The 23,719-nt window shown below is 44.0% G+C and overlaps 1 protein-coding gene across 1 annotated transcript in view; it reads left to right on the top strand.

Annotated features, from left to right (window-relative positions):
• The first annotated feature begins 2,430 nt into the window (after nt 1-2,430).
• Nucleotides 2,431-23,719, top strand: part of LOC134968683 (solute carrier family 22 member 6-B-like) — a 43,180-nt gene continuing 21,891 nt past the window's right edge. Inside the window, exon 1 of the mRNA XM_063944200.1 lies at nt 2,431-2,805. Coding sequence (XP_063800270.1) covers nt 2,431-2,805 — 375 coding nt within the window. The remainder of the gene's footprint in view (nt 2,806-23,719) is intronic.

The raw sequence follows: 23,719 nt of genomic DNA, 5'->3' as shown, positions 1-23,719 counted from the left end.
TAGAGACAAGCTGCCAGTATCCACCGAAAGAGAAGAGTCCCAGCTTTTGGAGTATATACTCAGAAAAACTATAACTAAGACAGAACCCAAGATATCTGGCTAGGAAGAGCAATTAACAGGCTTGGATGAGGACCACTGCTTTGAAGTCGGATATCTCCGATTCCCCAGTGCCGATTTTTAAAAATCTGGTACCCATGGATAGAGGGGACCCTCAGCTATCAACCTAAGGCCCTTATACTCCTAAGGCCATTGGGCAAGTGCCTACTGAGCCCATACAAAAAGACAGCCCTGAATCCAGGAGGCCGTATCCCCCAATTTACGACGCTGAGAGACAGGTACTCCCTTTCCGAATTCACACTTCTTCATGTTCCTCCAAATTAGACACTACTTGACTATGTTAAAACTGGGGGCCTATCTCACTATACCCACTTCTCCTCTTGCGAAGGTCCTTATAAAAATGGGAGACTCACTCTTATAAAATTAAACTAATTTATTGTCTTGTAGTTAATTTACCCTCCAAACCCTATTTGAATAAATAGGTTGATTCATGGCACTCGGATATTCCGGGTGTTATCTCATTTGACTTCCTATTGAAGCATTATCACTCTACCATGAAAACCTTTAGCTCAGCTTACTTACAGGAAGTACTATCTATCCATCAAGCTCATCTACAACCCTGTATCCAAGCATATATTGACCCTACAATCACTGATAGATGTCCTAAATGTAGGGGGGCTAGAGCCACATTCTACCATTGTTTCTGGAATTGTACTAAGATTAGGCATTTCTGGAATAAGTTGTTTATGTTCAATAATAAGCATTTTTCCTTGTCTCTTTTGCCTGACCCTCTGCCCTGTTTATGCATTAAATTCTCTGTGTGGGGCAAATCTAGAGATGTCAAACTATTGTTTCCTATGTTAACTATGCTTTTTACTATTTCAAAAAAGAGGCTATTGAAACATTGGGTTGCCAAGTCTGCCCCTTCTCTGGCCAAGGTATTAAGGGTCATGTTGCAATATTTATATTTTGATCGTAGGTCCACTGCTCTGACCGGATATTCTGGTCTTGACAGTTTCTATAAGAAATGGGGCTCGTATATATCAACGTTAGACCAAAATACACAATCTCAGATTACCCTGGTATTTGAGAATCCCTCTCGGTCACTGGCCAAGTTATTTCCGCACACCCTTTACTTCTACGCCCTCTCTCTCTCTCTCTCTCTCTCTTCATTTCTCTTCTCTCTCTTTCATATTATGTTTCCTTTTTCTCCTTATTGTTGTTATTTATATGTGTATTTATTATGTGACTTCCAGTATGCCATTCTCAACCTCATGACTGCTTCATTACCACTAATATTATTTATAGTTTTGTTGGTCTGTTCACTTTCCTCTCCAGCCCCTTCCTCTTTTTTTCTCCCTTATCCCTATGCTCCATGTTTTCCTGTTTACTCAGGTGCTGGTAGTGCCTTTCCTTGCCCTTCACATTTTGGTAGACTTTATATACTGTTGCTATAGGGCCTGACCTTCGACTTTCTTTCCTGGTTGCTTCCCAGGTGCGATTACTGCTATCGCCCTTTGATGATTGCTTCTATATATGCACCATGCTTTGATATGTTTTTATGGTCTGCCTTATTAATTTCCGTGGTATGATGCATATTGTCTACTTTTTGTTTTTTCCTAATGAAAAATCCAATAAAAGCAGTTTATTAAAATAAAATAAAAATAATCATTCATCGGTAATCTGGAAAGTCCTCTGACTTACATGCCATTCAGAAGTTATGGGGTAAAGGAAAGTTAAGACCGTTCAATCAATCAACAACAGTTCATTTCTACCATAATGAAAGTGTGATTTTGAGATGGTGAGACAAGAAGTATTTTAAAAAAACATGTTATTGCAGCTAAGCGGTCACATTAAATATTATTAATATGTAAATAATTCTATGTATTTTTAATAAATCAGCAAAAACTGCAGAAAACAAGCTGTATCCCAATTAATTTGCATATTATATAAAAACTAGGATAAGCCATACCATACATGCAAGATAAAGAGAGTTCTTTTCAATCTTATATCTTTATTTATTCCTAGTTACACTGTTTCACTTGTAGTGGGAGAAACCTATCACATAAGTCTCTAGGTTACTTTTATGTTATGTAGTTGAACTTGCCCTACATCTTCATACATTGCACTTTGCCTTAATTAACTATTATTGTTTCACAAGTTAATGCTTCAGTATATCAGTAAAAGTTTAACACAATCCTAGTTGCTGATGGGTCCGCACTCAACCAAACCTCCATACTCTGTACCCTTGTATAAAGCTACAGCACCCTGTCTGCGATTGCCACTCCAGAGCTAAAGGTGGGTTTAATAACAACTATGAGGTCTGCAACATAAGTCCAATGATCCTAGTGTGTGGAGGCTCTCAGCAGCAGTATGGCGTTTCAGGAGATCCTGGAGAGAATAGGGGGCATGGGACGTTTTCAGACCATACATGTCATCCTGCTGTCCCTGCCAGTGTTCATGTTGGCAAGCCACAACCTCATGCAGAACTTCACAGCAGCTATTCCCAAACATCGCTGCCGACTCAACGACTCATGGGAGGACGGCAATTTTACAACAACTTGGCAGCATGACTTTATTCCAGTGGGCTCTAATGGAAAGCTCTCTAGCTGCTTGAGGTATACAAACTCTCAATTTCATTTGCTCAATGACAGTTCTACAGGCAATACTAGTGACATAGAGACAGAGATGTGTGTAGATGGCTGGATCTACGATGACAGCGAGTTCTCGGCAACTATCATAAACCAGGTGGGAATTTTTGAAATGTATTATTCTTTATCTCTTGTACTGCCTATCTCTTATCCTAATTATTAGAATTTTATGTTATTTATATAGCAGACACATATTACGCAGAAGAATCTATTTTCCCTACAACATTGACACAGATATACACAACAGTTGATTTTTGACAGAAGACAATTAACCTATTGATATGTTTTTGGGGTATGGAAAGGAATAGGCTCACCCAGAGGAAACACATGTAGACAAAGGGAAAACATATAAACTCTATGCAGATAGGGCCTTGGTTGGGAATTAAACTCATGACCTTGATGCTGTGAGATAATAATGCTAACCACCACACCATCATGATGCCTTTATCCAACTCTCTCCATATCTCTTCCTAATTTCCAGAAGCATAGATAACCAACTGGACTTACACTTGGGAACTTAGAATTACAAAACGCTGATAATGTACGGAATCTTGGCGTTGTCCTTGACACTTAAACATCAGCTATCAGCCACAAACAAATCCCCATTCTTTCATATGAGGGGCATATCGGTTTATTGTTCTGGCATCTAAACTCTGATCCCCATGTCCCCAGTATCGCCTGAAAGGTGGGACTCTCTCGTTTTTTTTATCACATTGAAAGCTAAGAAATCTGCAGTGAAGCAAGCTGCCCTTCCACTGGAAAATGATGAATATTAAGCCCACTCCACTATCCACCCCTCCCCTGCAAATTAAGCACCCACTACCACCCTGGAAGTTATGTACTGGCAGGGCCCATTCATTCAGCCCAATGCCCCCTCATACAGTTTAGTGTTCTCCCTCCCGCCCCATCTCCCACCATCTGTGCAGTAAAGGAGTAATTAGCAGAAATTACCGCTCCTGGTCCTACAAGCTGAGTGGAAGATAGAACACCACATACCGCCTGCGGGACATCAAAGCTGCTGCTGACAGCACCCCCCACCCCTACCCAGGGGCCTACACTGCTGTTAAAACGGCCCTGTACAAAATGTAACCAACCAGCCCCGTTCTAGCCACATAACACCCCTTCTCTACTCCCTTCACTGGCTGCCTGTAAGACAGCAAATTGTTTTTAAGATTGGCTCATAGGCGTGCGCAGGGGGGGTGCCTGGTGCGCACAGGCACCCCCTAAAGTCTGTAACCCCCTCACACACACCTGCTGCTGCAGTATCAGCGATCGCCGAGTGTGCTCATTTCTGTCCTCCTGCCCATTGCGCCCGCCACCCCCTCCGCTCAGTCTGGCTGTCATTCATTTGTATGGTGCAGTATCACTGACGTAATCCTACTCCCAGTTCCTCTAACCTGTGGGATGTGTCGTGATGATGTCATGCCAGGTGCATGCCCGCTTATGCTCCCACCCACGCTCTCTCTCTCCTCATTATGTGCCAACGCCACAGAATACAGCGTTCCTCTTGGAGGAGGACAAGTTAAAATTCAATATCAATATATATTTCGAGAGATTAGGATATATTCTATGGTAATAAAATATACAAATTGAACATATATTAAACAGATTTTATATATCTATCTACATATATATAATCTGTGCATCAATTGTCTATATTATTTAGTTTGCATTGAGTGCCAATATGTGGTGGTAACACGCCTCATAGGTGGTGCTAGACACGCCCATTAGGTGGTGTTAGACATGCCCAATAGGCGGTGCTAAACACTCCCTTCTATTCGTGCACCCCCTAATAAAATGTCCTGCGCACGCCTATGGATTGGCTTACTGACTTTCAAAGCCCTACATGACCAGGGCTCTAGGTACCTGAAGCAGCTTCTGATTCTATACTGCCTCACTCGATTATGCGATCTTTAGATGAAGGACTTTTAGCAGTAGCTAGAATCTCCCGGAATTCATCTAGGGTCAAACTTTTAGCCATGTGGCTCCAATTCTATGGATCTCACTTCCCCGCACAGTTCGAGAGCCCCCCTCTCTAGAATCTTTCAAAAACAGACTCAAGACTTTCCTATTTACTCAAGCATTCCCTTAATGCCCCAATGAAAAGCTTTTCTGTACTTTATTGTTTCTGTACAGTATTATGTGCCTAATTCAGCATGAGTTATAGTTTTGTGAGAATTTGCAAACCGAAAACTCCTTCCACTAGCATGCGGGGGGCCGCCCAGCACAGAGCAAGGTCCCTTTGCATGCCAGGTCCTTCTCCCCTAAAATGCAAGCACTTTGCTAAACAGTGAGTGAAGCACTTGCATCTTTAGAGTAGCCCTTGCAGGCAGTCGCCGGGCTGCCATGTTTTAGGTCGCAGCAGTTGCGTTTGATGTCATGCAGCCACCGTGGCTCACCCGACAAATGGTCCGACATGCCTCCACTGTCCCCCCTAACCCCCGCGACAATGCCCACAAAATGCGGCAACACCGCCTCCCCACTGGCACTTAGACTACGATCGCAAATTTACGTAGTCGTGCACAGCGCCGTGCGAGCATGCACAGATTCAGAGTTGATCTCAGAAAACCATGGCCCTCATTCCGAGTCGTTTGCTCTGTATTTTTCATCGCATCGCAATGAAAATCCGCTTAGTACGCATGCGCAATATTCGCACTGCGACTGCGCCAAGTAATTTAACAATGAAGATAGTATTTTTACTCACGGCTTTTTCATCGCTCCGGCGATCGTAATGTGATTGACAGGAAATGGGTGTTACTGGGCGGAAACACGGCGTTTTATGGGCGTGTGGATGAAAACGCTACCGTTTCCGGAAAAAACGCAGGAGTGGCTGGAGAAACGGGGGAGTGTCTGAGCGAACGCTGGGTGTGTTTGTGACGTCAAACCAGGAACGACAAGCACTGAACTGATCGCACAGGCAGAGTAAGGTTGAAGTTACTCAGAAACTGCAAAGTAGTTTGTAGAGATGAGCGGGTTCGGTTTCTCTGAATCCGAACCCGCACGAACTTCATGTTTTTTTTCACGGGTCCGAGCGACTCGGATCTTCCCGCCTTGCTCGGTTAACCCGAGCGCGCCCGAACGTCATCATGACGCTGTCGGATTCTCGCGAGACTCGGATTCTATATAAGGAGCCGCGCGTCGCCGCCATTTTCACACGTGCATTGAGATTGATAGGGAGAGGACGTGGCTGGCGTCCTCTCCATTTAGATTAGGAGAGAGAGAGAGAGATTGACCTGAGGCTGATACTGTAGAAGAGAGTGCAGAGTTTAGTGACTGACCACAGTGACCACCAGCAGTGCAGTTGTTTTATTTAATATATCCGTTCTCTGCCTGAAAAAAACGGTACACACAGTGACTCAGTCACATACCATATCTGTGTGCACTGCTCAGCCCAGTGTGCTGCATGCCTGCATCATCTATGTATATATTATATATCTGACTGTGCTCAGCTCACACAGCTTATAATTGTGGGGGAGACTGGGGAGCACTGCAGTGCCAGTTATAGGTTATAGCAGGAGCCAGGAGTACAAGACAGTCACATACCATATCTGTGTGCACTGCTCAGCCCAGTGTGCTGCATCATCTATGTATATATTATATATCTGACTTTGCTCAGCTCACACAGCTTATAATTGTGGGGGAGACTGGGGAGCACTGCAGTGCCAGTTATAGGTTATAGCAGGAGCCAGGAGTACATATTATATTAAAATTAAACAGTGCACACTTTTGCTGCAGAAGTGCCACTGCCAGTGTGACTGACCAGTGACCTGACCACACTGACCACCAGTATAGTTAGTAGTATACTATATTGTGATTGCCTGAAAAAGTTAAACACTCGTCGTGTGACTTCACTTGTGTGGTGTTTTTTTTTTTATTCTATAAAAAACTCATTCTGCTGACAGACAGTGTCCAGCAGGTCCGTCATTATATAATATATATACCTGTCCGGCTGCAGTAGTGATATATATATATTTTTTATATCATTATTTATCATCCAGTCGCAGCAGACACAGTACGGTAGTTCACGGCTGTGGCTACCTCTGTGTCGGCACTCGGCAGTCCATCCATAATTGTATACCACCTACCCGTGGTTTTTTTTTCTTTCTTCTTTATACATACATACTACTACATCTCTTTATCAACCAGTCTATATTAGCAGCAGACACAGTACAGTACGGTAGTTCACGGCTGTGGCTACCTCTGTGTCGGCACTCGGCAGTCCGTCCATAATTGTATACCACCTAACCGTGGTTTTTTTTTCTTTCTTCTTTATACATACATACTACGACATCTCTTTATCAACCAGTCTATATTAGCAGCAGACACAGTACAGTACGGTAGTTCACGGCTGTGGCTACCTCTGTGTCGGCACTCGGCAGTCCGTCCATAATTGTATACCACCTAACCGTGGTTTTTTTTTCTTTCTTCTTCATACATACATACTACGACATCTCTTTATCAACCAGTCTATATTAGCAGCAGACACAGTACAGTACGGTAGTTCACGGCTGTGGCTACCTCTGTGTCGGCACTCGGCAGTCCGTCCATAATTGTATACCACCTAACCGTGGTTTTTTTTTCTTTCTTCTTTATACATACATACTACGACATTTCTTTATCAACCAGTCTATATTAGCAGCAGACACAGTACAGTACGGTAGTTCATGGCTGTGGCTACCTCTGTGTCGGCACTCGGCAGTCCGTCCATAATTGTATACCACCTAACCGTGGTTTTTTTTTCTTTCTTCTTCATACATACATACTACGACATCTCTTTATCAACCAGTCTATATTAGCAGCAGACACAGTACAGTACGGTAGTTCACGGCTGTGGCTACCTCTGTGTCGGCACTCGGCAGTCCGTCCATAATTGTATACCACCTACCCGTGGTTTTTTTTTCTTTCTTCTTTATACATACATACTACTACATCTCTTTATCAACCAGTCTATATTAGCAGCAGACACAGTACAGTACGGTAGTTCACGGCTGTGGCTACCTCTGTGTCGGCACTCGGCAGTCCGTCCATAATTGTATACCACCTAACCGTGGTTTTTTTTTCTTTCTTCTTCATACATACATACTACGACATCTCTTTATCAACCAGTCTATATTAGCAGCAGACACAGTACAGTACGGTAGTTCACGGCTGTGGCTACCTCTGTGTCGGCACTCGGCAGTCCGTCCATAATTGTATACCACCTAACCGTGGTTTTTTTTTCTTTCTTCTTCATACATACATACTACGACATCTCTTTATCAACCAGTCTATATTAGCAGCAGACACAGTACGGTAGTTCACGGCTGTAGCTACCTCTGTGTCGGCACTCGGCAGTCCGTCCATAATTGTATACTAGTATCCATCCATCTCCATTGTTTACCTGAGGTGCCTTTTAGTTGTGCCTATTAAAATATGGAGAACAAAAATGTTGAGGTTCCAAAATTAGGGAAAGATCAAGATCCACTTCCACCTCGTGCTGAAGCTGCTGCCACTAGTCATGGCCGAGACGATGAAATGCCAGCAACGTCGTCTGCCAAGGCCGATGCCCAATGTCATAGTACAGAGCATGTCAAATCCAAAACACCAAATATCAGTAAAAAAAGGACTCCAAAACCTAAAATAAAATTGTCGGAGGAGAAGCGTAAACTTGCCAATATGCCATTTACCACACGGAGTGGCAAGGAACGGCTGAGGCCCTGGCCTATGTTCATGGCTAGTGGTTCAGCTTCACATGAGGATGGAGGCACTCAGCCTCTCGCTAGAAAAATGAAAAGACTCAAGCTGGCAAAAGCAGTAGCACCGCAAAGAACTGTGCGTTCTTCGAAATCCCAAATCCACAAGGAGAGTCCAATTGTGTCGGTTGCGATGCCTGACCTTCCCAACACTGGACGTGAAGAGCATGCGCCTTCCACCATTTGCACGCCCCCTGCAAGTGCTGGAAGGAGCACCCGCAGTCCAGTTCCTGATAGTCAGATTGAAGATGTCAGTGTTGAAGTACACCAGGATGAGGAGGATATGGGTGTTGCTGGCGCTGGGGAGGAAATTGACCAGGAGGATTCTGATGGTGAGGTGGTTTGTTTAAGTCAGGCACCCGGGGAGACACCTGTTGTCCGTGGGAGGAATATGGCCGTTGACATGCCTGGTGAAAATACCAAAAAAATCAGCTCTTCGGTGTGGAACTATTTCAAGAGAAATGCGGACAACAGGTGTCAAGCCGTGTGTTCCCTTTGTCAAGCTGTAATAAGTAGGGGTAAGGACGTTAACCACCTCGGAACATCCTCCCTTATACGTCACCTGCAGCGCATTCATAATAAGTCAGTGACAAGTTCAAAAACTTTGGGTGACAGCGGAAGCAGTCCACTGACCAGTAAATCCCTTCCTCTTGTAACCAAGCTCACGCAAACCACCCCACCAACTCCCTCAGTGTCAATTTCCTCCTTCCCCAGGAATGCCAATAGTCCTGCAGGCAATGTCACTGGCAATTCTGACGAGTCCTCTCCGGATAACTGAGGCCTTGACAACTATGTTGGTGTTAGACGTGCGTCCGGTATCCGCCGTTAGTTCACAGGGAACTAGACAATTTATTGAGGCAGTGTGCCCCCGTTACCAAATACCATCTAGGTTCCACTTCTCTAGGCAGGCGATACCGAGAATGTACACGGACGTCAGAAAAAGACTCACCAGTGTCCTAAAAAATGCAGTTGTACCCAATGTCCACTTAACCACGGACATGTGGACAAGTGGAGCAGGGCAGGGTCAGGACTATATGACTGTGACAGCCCACTGGGTAGATGTATGGACTCCCGCCGCAAGAACAGCAGCGGCGGCACCAGTAGCAGCATCTCGCAAACGCCAACTCTTTCCTAGGCAGGCTACGCTTTGTATCACCGGTTTCCAGAATACGCACACAGCTGAAAACCTCTTACGGCAACTGAGGAAGATCATCGCGGAATGGCTTACCCCAATTGGACTCTCCTGTGGATTTGTGGCATCGGACAACGCCAGCAATATTGTGTGTGCATTAAATATGGGCAAATTCCAGCACGTCCCATGTTTTGCACATACCTTGAATTTGGTGGTGCAGAATTATTTAAAAAACGACAGGGGCGTGCAAGAGATGCTGTCGGTGGCCAGAAAAATTGCGGGACACTTTCGGCGTACAGGCACCACGTACAGAAGACTGGAGCACCACCAAAAACTACTGAACCTGCCCTGCCATCATCTGAAGCAAGAAGTGGTAACGAGGTGGAATTCAACCCTCTATATGCTTCAGAGGTTGGAGGAGCAGCAAAAGGCCATTCAAGCCTATACAATTGAGCACGATATAGGAGGTGGAATGCACCTGTCTCAAGCGCAGTGGAGAATGATTTCAACGTTGTGCAAGGTTCTGATGCCCTTTGAACTTGCTACACGTGAAGTCAGTTCAGACACTGCCAGCCTGAGTCAGGTCATTCCCCTCATCAGGCTTTTGCAGAAGAAGCTGGAGACATTGAAGGAGGAGCTAACACGGAGCGATTCCGCTAGGCATGTGGGACTTGTGGATGGAGCCCTTAATTCGCTTAACAAGGATTCACGGGTGGTCAATCTGTTGAAATCAGAGCACTACATTTTGGCCACCGTGCTCGATCCTAGATTTAAAGCCTACCTTGGATCTCTCTTTCCGGCAGACACAAGTCTGCTGGGGTTGAAAGACCTGCTGGTGAGAAAATTGTCAAGTCAAGCGGAACGCGACCTGTCAACAGCTCCTCCTTCACATTCTCCCGCAACTGGGGGTGCGAGGAAAAGGCTCAGAATTCCGAGCCCACCCGCTGGCGGTGATGCAGGGCAGTCTGGAGCGACTGCTGATGCTGACATCTGGTCCGGACTGAAGGACCTGACAACGATTACGGACATGTCGTCTACTGTCACTGCATATGATTCTCTCACCATTGAAAGAATGGTGGAGGATTATATGAGTGACCGCATCCAAGTAGGCACGTCACACAGTCCATACTTATACTGGCAGGAAAAAGAGGCAATTTGGAGGCCATTGCACAAACTGGCTTTATTCTACCTAAGTGGCCCTCCCACAAGTGTGTACTCCGAAAGAGTGTTTAGTGCCGCCGCTCACCTTGTCAGCAATCGGCGTACGAGGTTACATCCAGAAAATGTGGAGAAGATGATGTTCATTAAAATGAATTATAATCAATTCCTCCGCGGAGACATTGACCAGCAGCAATTGCCTCCACAAAGTACACAGGGAGCTGAGATGGTGGATTCCAGTGGGGACGAATTGATAATCTGTGAGGAGGGGGATGTACACGGTGATATATCGGAGGGTGATGATGAGGTGGACATCTTGCCTCTGTAGAGCCAGTTTGTGCAAGGAGAGATTAATTGCTTCTTTTTTGGGGGGGGTCCAAACCAACCCGTCATATCAGTCACAGTCGTGTGGCAGACCCTGTCACTGAAATGATGGGTTGGTTAAAGTGTGCATGTCCTGTTTTGTTTATACAACATAAGGGTGGGTGGGAGGGCCCAAGGACAATTCCATCTTGCACCTCTTTTTTCTTTTATTTTTCTTTGCGTCATGTGCTGTTTGGGGAGGGTTTTTTGGAAGGGACATCCTGCGTGACACTGCAGTGCCACTCCTAAATGGGCCCGGTGTTTGTGTCGGCCACTAGGGTCGCTAATCTTACTCACACAGTCAGCTACCTCATTGCGCCTCTTTTTTTCTTTGCGTCATGTGCTGATTGGGGAGGGTTTTTTGGAAGGGACATCCTGCGTGACACTGCAGTGCCACTCCTAAATGGGCCCGGTGTTTGTGTCGGCCACTAGGGTCGCTTATCTTACTCACACAGTCAGCTACCTCATTGCGCCTCTTTTTTTCTTTGCGTCATGTGCTGATTGGGGAGGGTTTTTTGGAAGGGACATCCTGCGTGACACTGCAGTGCCACTCCTAGATGGGCCAGGTGTTTGTGTCGGCCACTAGTGTCGCTTAGCTTAGTCATCCAGCGACCTTGGTGCAAATTTTAGGACTATAAATAATATTGTGAGGTGTGAGGTATTCAGAATAGACTGAAAATGAGTGGAAATTATGGTTTTTGAGGTTAATAATAATATGGGATCAAAATGACCCCCAAATTCTATGATTTAAGCTGTTTTTTAGGGTTTTTTGAAAAAAACACCCGAATCCAAAACACACCCGAATCCGACAAAAAAAATTCGGTGAGGTTTTGCCAAAACGCGGTCGAACCCAAAACACGGCCGCGGAACCGAACCCAAAACCAAAACACAAAACCCGAAAAATTTCAGGCGCTCATCTCTAGTAGTTTGTAATCGCAATATTGCGAATACATCGGTCGCAATTTTAAGAAGCTAAGATACACTCCCAGTAGGCGTAGGCTTAGCGTGTGTAACTCTGCTAAATTCGCCTTGCGACCGATCAACTCGGAATGAGGGCCCATGTTCAATGCAGATGAAGCAGATTTAACATTTTCATAGAGAGATAGATTTGGGTGGGTTATTTTGTTTCTTGCAGGGTAAATACTGACTGCTTTATTTTTACACTGCAATTTAAATTTCAGTTTGAACATGCCCAACCCAAATCTAACTCTCTCTGCACATGTTATATCTGCCCCCCCCCCTGCAGTGCACATGGTTTTGCACAACAGCTGACTAAATTGCTGCTACAAACAACTCTGAATTAGGCACAGTGTGCGCAGCAGGCGCGCACAAAAACATATAATGGAGTGGCTTCATAGGGAAGTGATGTGGCCACAGAATAGTACCATTTCATATTACACTGCACAGTAGTGTCTGTTATTCACATTACACCACACATTGGTAACCCTTATACACCTTATGCCACCTAGTAAAGCCCCTTAAACATATTACAATACAGTAGAGACCCTTTTACAACACAGTTCAACCACTTATACACATTATACAACAGTTCAGCCACTTATATACATTACACCACAGTTCAGCAACTTATATACTTTACACCACCGTAGAGCCACTTATACATGTTATGCCACAGTAGAGACCTTTATACACATTACACCACAGTAGAGCTCCTCATACATGTTAGAGAGAGAGAGGAAGCAAAGAATGGGAGAGAGAGGGAGGAGAGAACGGGAGAGAGAGAGGTGATGTGGGCATTGGAGAGAGGAAGAGAGAGAGAGGGAGGGGAGGATGGGAGAAAGAGTTGAGGATGGGAAAGAGAGAGGGATGGAGAGAGGTGAGGATGGGAGAGGGAGAGAGAGAGAGGTAAGGAGGGGAGAGAGAGAGGTTAGGACGGGAGACAGAGAGGTGAGGATGGGAGAGAGGGAGGGAGAAGGAGAGGGAGTGTGAGTTAGCCAAAGCAAGTGTACACCTACACTCACCCTGGCGAGGCCGGCACGCATATCCTCATGTTAGTGCTGATGCTGCAGCTTCTGTTCTGTGCTGCTGCTGGGGCCGGGATACAGGACTGCCTGGGTGATAGGTCTCCTCCTTAGGGCAATTAGGCTGCAGATTGGGTGGGAGGGCGTGCGGCTTCATGAAGTACTACATGCCGTCACCCATCGCTGTGCAGCTGGTGCTCCTCCGTCTCCGTTTTCTCTCCCCCGCGGCTGCTCCTAGAATGCAGTGCGTGATGACATTGATCCCGTCCCGGCATTCTGGGAAGGAGGGATGGAAAAGCAGAGTGTAGGGATGGATGTGGAAAATATGGCAGCAGGCGAGAGCGGTCATGCAGGCAGGGTGATTGCGGCCACGCTGTCAGACCGCAGCGTCAAGCAGCCTCTCTCCCTATGTATATATATATAAATATATTATATATATATATATATATATATATAAATACACACACACACACATATATATATATATATATACACAAACATATGACTATATATATATATATATATATATATATATATATACATGTATGCAGCCTACCTATATTTGCAGGACACTGCATGACACTTTTGAATAAATGTAAAATGCCTTACTTCTTTAAAAGTAGATCAATTCTGGGCGCTGTGTTCGGTCGATCCCTGCATTTGTAAAGCTGCTTTGCAGTGGGGAAAGGAGGAGGAGACTGGCGGATCAGTGCCCGGAGTCTGACTAACTCCATAAAGGACCATAGGAGGAGGAGCTGCTGCGGATGGGCATGCATAGCAGTCCTCCCACCTTCACGGTGGCCATATTTGTTAGTGGCAGCCAGGAGCATCTGGTCTTCTGACACCAGCATACCCACACTGCCCAGCACCGCAACCCGCAACCCAGCGGACTGACTCTGTCCCCACTCCGGCGCTATCGCAGGTGGTTCTGCTCAGATGTGCAAGAGCAGAGCCGTCGGCGACGCTGACGACCGGGTGCCCCCAGAGCCGGCCTTAGGCATAGGCAAACTAGGCAAATGCCTAGGGCATTTGGTATGCTTAGGGGCAACAGCAGCTTCTGCTGACTAAAATGATATGCGACATGCCTATACTCTGTGTGTGACTGCAGCTGTATCTGCATACGAAATGCTACGTTACAGTGTATTCATGGAAATCACTGTAATGTATGCAGATACAGCCGCAGTCGCACACAGAGTATAGGCATGCTGCTTATCATTTTAATCAGCAGAAGCTGCTTGTGCATCCTAGACACACAGTAATGCAAATAATATGATGCATTTTCATAAACAAAAGGCGCCCGACGTTAGCAGAGCTGCCAGCTGACTCATGCCAGGCATCTCCTGCAGAACTAGCGGCGGTGCTAGGGGGCACCAGCCAAAATCTTGCCTAGGGCATCATATTGGTTAGGGCCGGCCCTGGGTGCCCCACTGACCACCACCGATAGCTGAGCCTGCCCCTAGCATAGGCAAATGTCCTAGGCAATTGCCTAGTCTGCCTATGGCTAGAGCCGGCTCTGGGTAATACTGTATATATAGCAAAATCTGCAAAACAGCAACCAGTACTAGGCATTGCCAGCCAGGGCAGGTGACGCTACAACATGGAAACCCGGATTGAGGTGGCCACATCACCATGTTGATAAACCAGCCATAGGCTGATCAGAACAGGGCTGTATTCCCTAGGGGTATCCTGCTCAAAAAAATATGCTGTCATCTCCACCCAGATTGCAGAGAAAAATCACTTGCACTCCTTCCACACTTGTGTAGCAGTAGGAGCGGATTTAGTATGTTTGATCGCTGGATTGGGTGCCGGCAGTTACAATACCGACACCAGCATCCCGATGTTTAAAATCCAGACAGTGGTGCAGTAAGTATGTTACCCCCGCTTCCCTAAACCCTAATCCTCCCTTCCCGCAACCTAAACCTAACCTTTACCTAAGTGCCTGACCCTAACCTCCCGCCTGTGGTGGGTAAGGCAGCCTAACCCTGCCCCCTTAGTGCCTAACATTAAACTCCCCCTGGTGGTGCCTAACTCTAACCCCCTCCCTGCAGCCTAACCCTAAACACCCCGGCCCCCCTGGTCCTAACCCTAACCCGCCCGCTATACTTGCGGTCGGGATGCTGGCTGTCAGGATTCCAGCGTCGGTCTCCTGACCCTGTCGGGATTCTGGTGTCAACATTCTGAAGGGATTCCGGCATTGGGATTCAGGGATCCTGACAGCCGGCATCTTAACCACATCCCGTAGGAGCAGAGTAATAATAGTAGTAAACAATAGCAATTAATAGTTGCTGCAGAACTATATATCACAGCAAACCCTGTAATGGCCAGGGCAAGCTGGCACTTGGAGAACCACAGGAACCAGATTCACCTGGCATCCAAAGCCCGCTGCAGCCTGTAGTCCACCTGTAAAAAAAAAAACTGTCAGATTAAAAAATATACTCCCCAGCATAATCCCTCTTCTATCTATTTATTGTTCACCTATCTCTTTAAATTAAAGGTCCACTTTGGTCCATGTACTGTAGCATTGGCAATCCCAGTTTGGCAATCAAATAAATAAAACCAATTCTTAGGGGTCAATCCAATTCCCGCGAAGGCAGCCTAAGTTTGCAAGATGTCATTTCTGTGGTGGCCCCTCTTGCAAATTTATGCTCGCAGCATTATGGGGTTGCAAACAAAAATACTATAGTCGGCAGTGCCATCGCTAAACCGCAATTATTTGCACCTGTGAAAACATCGCAGGGAATAGGATTGACCCTTAGAATTATGCTAGACTTGCTCTATCATTCCTATCAAATGGGATGCAGTTAAGATCCCGAAGGATGTGATCCCAGCGGTCGATATACCGACGCCGGGTTCCTAAGGGACGCCAGAAACCCCGGTGTCTAAATACCGATGGTGCTCGGGATACCGGTGTCAAAATACAGACAGATGAAATCCCGATCATTCTTCCAGTGGGACACTCTGGCATCCTGTCGCAGGGGGAGGAGGTTAGGTTTAGGCATGAGAAGAGGGGTTAGGGTTAGGGTGCAGGGACAGGAAGTCTAGGGTTAGGTACCAGGGAGGGTTAGGATTAAGCACTTAGAAGGGGAGGTTAGGCTTAGGCACCAAGCGGAAAGGGTTAGGTTTAGGCAGACGGGAAGGGAGGGTTAGGGTTAGGTACCATCCAGGAGGATTACGGTTAGACACCACCGGAGAGGGCTAGGTTTAGGCACCCACAAGCAGTAGCGCACGCGGAGGGGGGTCTAAGTACCTGAAAACGAGACCCCCATTAAATTGCCAGGCGGGACCCACCATTAAATTGTGTTCCGTCTGCAACCTAGGGAGATGGGTTGCGGCGCTGGCGTGGACACTGTCACCGAGCAGGGACTCCACTAGACCACCAGGGCAATAGAGCACAGGTCGGGTGTACTAATGCACCATTTAATAAGGCTCGCTAGTACCTGGGGTGGAAGTCCAGCATAGGGGATCCGGCGCTTGACCTGTAGCCTCTCCCTGGCCCAGGGCGACATCTCCTGCAGATTTTCCCGCCCTGGAGCTACCTCACACTCTCCCTCACTCCCTGACTGAGATGCTGGGCGCCATTTTCTAAGCATAGTTGCGGCTGGTCTCTGGGACTGCAGGTCAAGGTCTACCTTGTAAAGCCGCCTGTATACAGCGCTGTGACTTTAAAAACACTTGAGTATTCTATATGTCTTTATACAGACAGCATTAGTTAAGAAAAAGTGTACCTATTACAGGATATATTGTACGAGTATTTTGATACATACCTCGGGTCTAGTGCTGTGTTATACATATATACTTCGGGTCCAGTGCAGTTTTATTGTCATAATAATTATCTGCATTGCCTGTGACTGTGTGTGCCTGTATCTGCTGTGTGGTTTCACTTTCAGTGTTTCCCAGATATATCTATCACTATATTCTGTACCCTAAGGGATTAGGTGCGCCAGGGTCATATATTAGTGCGTCACAGTATTTACCCATTACGTATATTCTACTGTGCACTCAGTCACATAATACCAGATTTAATCGCTGGTGTTGTGTACTGTGTCTACAGTCACATACTAACAGATTTATTCGCAGGTATTGTACTCTGTCTGGCTTTATCATACTAAATCGCTTTGTTGTTGCATTTGTGTACAATGTCTAACAAGAAGGACAGTAAGTCTGTGGACGCCCAATCAAAGAATAAATGATACTGGATGTGTACACAACCGCCCACACACCAACCTTGTGTGGACAGAAGTATACACTCTCCGGCGCCAGTACCCGCTGGATCAAGGAGATTTTAGACAATGGCGGAGACTGCTGCTCCTGATACAGGGATAATTGCAATCCCTATATTGAACAAAAAAACACAAAAACTACCCACACAGGTGTGACCCTCTGTAGGAAATCAGTAGCGCTGTCCCCACCATTTATCGGAGATAATCAATAAATGATTAAAAAATGGCTAATTACTATTAAATTTTAAAACATATAAATCATATTTTATTAACATATATTGCTGCAGCAAAATTGACATACATAAAAATGCATATTGTGTATAGTGGATGCCTTTAATGTAAATGCTCCACATACACAAATGTATATACTTAATTACGTTTATTCTCTGAGGCTTGGATTTTAATAAGCTGACTTCAAAATGTCCACATAGATTAATGATAGACCAATGAGCTCGGCATTTACGGACACTGCTTGCATGAGTATGTCCTTAATTAATTAATGTCCCGAAAAAGATGTGTGCACACATATATCACTTTGAATGGATAGTTACCATGGGCGATAAGTTTTTCATTCACCTCTTTAGAACAGTCTGTTTAGGACCGTCCCAATTGGAAAGACTCCCTCTGCTGGTGCTTGTCCATTTACTGCAGAATATCTGGAGACAAATATCCACGGGAATCCGTCCACAGTGCTCCGGCTCCCTCTGCTGGTGGCTAACCGCAATTGCAGGTGAACTGGCTGTTTTGTCGTAGCCAGAAGCCGGTGATCGTGTAAAACAAGCAGGAGGTGATAGTCACTGCCAGTAGGTCCTTCGAAAACGCGTTTCTCCGCCTTCCCAGTGCGTTCAGCGGCTTCCTCAGTTCGAATGACCATCATCCCAATGAACACTTTATATAGCCCCACTTATTTGAAATTCCCGCGGCCATTCGCGCATGCGCACTCAAACGTGCGTTCCAAGCCTCAGTCTCATTACAAACTTTAAATAGACTCCAGCGGCCATTTTAGCTGGTTAAAACACACGATCCAAGCCTCATTATCACACCCGGAAGTTGCATCCATCGTTCTTATTAACAATATCAGAATCAAGCCTCGTTTTAAAACATAATTATCTACAACTTCATATTCAATTATACTGAACTCTAATGCAATTTGCTCAACAAGATTACATCACTTAGTTTAATCATAATTAATTTATCATGATTACAAGTAATCCATGTCTTATTTGACAACATCAGTACAAATATGACCGTATTTAAGAACAATATTAATACTAGTCAACACAATATGATATTGTTAATAAGAACGATGGATGCAACTTCCGGGTGTGATAATGAGGCTTGGATCGTGTGTTTTAACCAGCTAAAATGGCCGCTGGAGTCTATTTAAAGTTTGTAATGAGACTGAGGCTTGGAACGCACGTTTGAGTGCGCATGCGCGAATGGCCGCGGGAATTTCAAATAAGTGGGGCTATATAAAGTGTTCATTGGGATGATGGTCATTCGAACTGAGGAAGCCGCTGAACGCACTGGGAAGGCGGAGAAACGCGTTTTCGAAGGACCTACTGGCAGTGACTATCACCTCCTGCTTGTTTTACACGATCACCGGCTTCTGGCTACGACAAAACAGCCAGTTCACCTGCAATTGCGGTTAGCCACCAGCAGAGGGAGCCGGAGCACTGTGGACGGATTCCCGTGGATATTTGTCTCCAGATATTCTGCAGTAAATGGACAAGCACCAGCAGAGGGAGTCTTTCCAATTGGGACGGTCCTAAACAGACTGTTCTAAAGAGGTGAATGAAAAACTTATCGCCCATGGTAACTATCCATTCAAAGTGATATATGTGTGCACACATCTTTTTCGGGACATTAATTAATTAAGGACATACTCATGCAAGCAGTGTCCGTAAATGCCGAGCTCATTGGTCTATCATTAATCTATGTGGACATTTTGAAGTCAGCTTATTAAAATCCAAGCCTCAGAGAATAAACGTAATTAAGTATATACATTTGTGTATGTGGAGCATTTACATTAAAGGCATCCACTATACACAATATGCATTTTTATGTATGTCAATTTTGCTGCAGCAATATATGTTAATAAAATATGATTTATATGTTTTAAAATTTAATAGTAATTAGCCATTTTTTAATCATTTATTGATTATCTCCGATAAATGGTGGGGACAGCGCTACTGATTTCCTACAGAGGGTCACACCTGTGTGGGTAGTTTTTGTGTTTTTTTGTTCAATATAGGGATTGCAATTATCCCTGTATCAGGAGCAGCAGTCTCCGCCATTGTCTAAAATCTCCTTGATCCAGCGGGTACTGGCGCCGGAGAGTGTATACTTCTGTCCACACAAGGTTGGTGTGTGGGCGGTTGTGTACACATCCAGTATCATTTATTCTTTGATTTGATTTTCTTAGGTAATTGCATCTCGGGCAGCAGGTAACTTGGGGAACCATTGATATGGCAGCGCTTAAGTGCATAGCTGAACGATTGGAAAGACGCAATGTGTATTTAAGAGGGGGGGAAGATATACAAATTATGGAGAGGGATGAGAATTTGGAGGATATGCATGGTTTATTCAATAGACTAGAAAATCTATGTATAGAGGAAACAAGGCACTGGTGGGACCAGGTGTCCTTACAGAAATATTTAGATCAAGGTTTGATACCCAGGGGATTGAGGATTTTAAAGACCTCTACGTTTAAAGAGGACAAGCAGTTTTCAGAGGAATGGAATAAATTACTAGATAATTGTTCCATAAACCTTATGAAATTGCTTGTCAGATTTAGGGAAGACAAAGTTAGTGTGATACAGAAGGAAATTGAAAAGACCCAGGATTTGTTGAAATCTTTTTCTGAAGACAAAGGATTCAATGAAAGAGATCTGAGAGTAAATCGTAAGGTGGAGGATTTTGAAAAAACCTTAGTCTTCAGAAAAAACAACAAACTAAATCGGGATAAATTAGACTATCAAAAGGGAGTGGTTCACACTTACAATAGAAGGAGGGACAACATCTATGACCAAAAACCCTCTAAAAGGGAATTAGGACCCAGACAAAATCTTGAACATAGATTAGGTCATTACAGGGGACCAAGAACCCCAATTGATCGGAGAGATTCCAGGAGTTTTAGGAATCAGGATGAGGGGAATTGGGAACCAAATACCTATAGGAATAGGCATGATAATTTATTCCAACAAAATAGTGTCAAATCCCCAGCCCCATATTCCAAGTGGAGTAGAAGAGACTCTGGAAGGGATGATTGGGTAGATATGGGAGGGAAGAATAGGCAACAGTCGAACACCCATGGTGGCACAAATAATTTTTTGGAGGACAGCCACAGATTCCAAAACCGTCCACAAAGAAAGTACGAAGGAACAGGGTGGTCCGGAAAAAGGCAAAGAGAACAAGAGCCAGAGGAAAGAGAGGAAGAAAGAGTAGGTCAAGTAAAAAACATGAAATTAAAGTGAAGGGAAAAGGGGTTTTTAATTTGTCCTCAAAAAAGTTGGGTCCAGATCAACTGAGATTGCTTGAAAAGGGCTTAAACTTTGCTCCCGCCCAAAAACCCAACTTATTCGATCTATTCGTTGATCTTAATAGATATATCAGAACGCTAAGTAGAAAGCGATATTTCGCGATGAAAAATATGAAGAAAAAAGGTATTGAAGGTAATCCCATTATATTGGATCAGGATGACCAATTAATGGTTGATATATTAGAATCCTTGGCAGATGAATCAACGAATGAGTCGAATAAGGAGGACTATACTAAAATATTTGATGGTAATGGGACAAACAGATTTAAAAATAAGTCTGAGTTTTACCCGCTGACTTATAGAGGGCCCTATATTGAGAGCTTCTATAAGTCAACATTAGAACAATTTAGGGAGATGTGCCAAAAATCAGAGAAACAATCGTTAAAGGATAATTTGAGTACTAAGGAACGATCAGCACTTAAAATCTTGAGGGGGGATCCCTCCTTGACTATTAAACAAGCTGATAAAGGCGGTGGGATTGTGGTAATGGATACAGTGATGTACTTGGCGGAGGCCAATAGACAATTAAACAACGTCCACCTGTATTCAAGACTGACCCACAATCCCACCGCAGTTTCAAAAGGAATTAAAAATCTTGCTAAATAGGGCAGTGGATTTAGGTGCTATATCCAGAGAAACTCAATGTTTTTTGTTTTCTGATAATCCGGTAATTCCCACGTATTATTGTCTTCCAAAAGTACATAAAACTTTAATTAACCCCCCGGGAAGACCCATTATTGCGGGGGTAGATTCATTGACCAGCAATTTATCTTTTTTTATAGACAGTTTTTTACAGGGTTATGTTGTCAAATTAAAATCACACATTAAGGACACTACACATTTTTTAAATTTAATTAAAAATATTAAATGGCAGTCAACTTATTGTTTTATCACATGTGATGTAGAATCATTATATTCTAACATTGAGCACCAGTTGGGGATTGAGGCAGTGGCATTTTATCTGTTAAGAGACCCTAATATAGGGGAAGAATTGCGGTGGTTGATTTTGGAGAGTATTAGATTTATACTCGAACATAATTATTTTATTTTTGATAAACGATATTATTTACAGACTAGGGGGACGGCCATGGGAACCAGGTTCGCTCCGAGTTTCGCCAACCTGTTTATGGGGCGGTTCGAGGAACAACATGTGTGGACCAGTGATCTCGGGGCGAGCCTGGTTCTTTATGGCCGTTTCATTGATGATTTATTTTTCATTTGGGAGGGGAGCACTGAATCAGCAGAAGAATTTGTTGCCAGTTTGAATTGCAATAATTATGGTTTGAAGTTTACGGGGTACTGCCACCCCACACAGGTCACTTTTTTGGATATAGCACTTAAGATCGAAAATGACATCATTATAACAAATACTTTTGTTAAGGAGGTAGATCAAAACCGATATTTACATTACAAAAGTAGTCATTTACAACGATGGAAGGATAATATACCGAAGGGCCAGTTCCTTCGGATAAAAAGGAATTGTTCCACCAAAGAAGGAGCAAGAGAACAAATGGAATCTCTCTATGGGGCGTTTCTTACGCAGGGGTATCCAATATCTGTTCTTGACCAGGCTTGGAAGGAGGTGGAAAATATGGAAAGAGACCTTTTATTGGATACCACCAGCAAAAATACTAGAAAGAAAAATAACAAAATGACGGATAGGACAACAATGTTTGTAACTAAGTATAATACTAGTGCATACAAGATTAAGAGGATAATTAAGAAGAACTTTTCTATTCTCAAGTTGGATGAGATGTTGAACTCCAATGTAGTCCTTAGTGAACAGGTAATATTTCGGAAGTCAGATAGTCTGAAGTCCGCACTAGCTCCAAGTTTTTTTAGGAGACCTGGGGAAAAATCCATGGCTCCAGATGCCCAAGGGGGACAAATAGATACATGGATACCCAAACCGCCATTAGGGTTCCATAAGTGTGGTAGACTAAACTGTACAACATGCAAATACACAAAAAAGAAAACCACACAATTTGTCTCATCTGTATCGGGAGAGAAATTCAATATAAAAAGTTTTCTGAATTGTAGATCCATGTATGTTATCTACGTCTTACAGTGTGGTTGTGGAGCACAGTACGTGGGGCGCACCACTCGGGCACTTCACGTTAGGTTCATGGAGCATAAAAGACAGATAGATAAAAAAGTAGGAAACACCTACCTATACCGCCATATTTTGGAATGCAATGGAGGGAAAAGTGATAATCTACAAATCATGGCAATTGAACAAGTGGCGGTAACCAGTAGAGGAGGTGATAGGTATAAAAGGTTATGTAAGAAAGAGGCTTTCTGGATCTTTAGCCTAAAAACCTTGATCCCGCAGGGTCTGAATGATACGGTTGAGTTAAATAAAATCTAAGTTCAAATGTTTAATATTTATAATATAAATATTTGATTTTTATAAATATCATTCTTGACATATAATATATGGGGGGGTGGGATAGGATATGGTTCCTTATGATGCTGGATTAAGGAGATGGAGATAACAGGATTATGTATAACAATACGAAGGGGTGTAATTATGTATTTGAACCACAAGATGGCGTGTGGGGATCTAAATTATAAATTATAAAGTACAAATTATAATCAAAATTAGTCCCCTTTTATTTCCGAGTAATGATACTGTTGAGCAGTATATTTAATATATTTATCACCTGTGCTAATAAAATAGGATGTGTTGACTAGTATTAATATTGTTCTTAAATACGGTCATATTTGTACTGATGTTGTCAAATAAGACATGGATTACTTGTAATCATGATAAATTAATTATGATTAAACTAAGTGATGTAATCTTGTTGAGCAAATTGCATTAGAGTTCAGTATAATTGAATATGAAGTTGTAGATAATTATGTTTTAAAACGAGGCTTGAT

Source organism: Pseudophryne corroboree, chromosome 11 (assembly GCF_028390025.1).
Source record: "Pseudophryne corroboree isolate aPseCor3 chromosome 11, aPseCor3.hap2, whole genome shotgun sequence".
Classification (NCBI taxonomy): domain Eukaryota; kingdom Metazoa; phylum Chordata; class Amphibia; order Anura; family Myobatrachidae; genus Pseudophryne; species Pseudophryne corroboree.
This window is presented reverse-complemented; position numbering and strand designations above follow the sequence as displayed.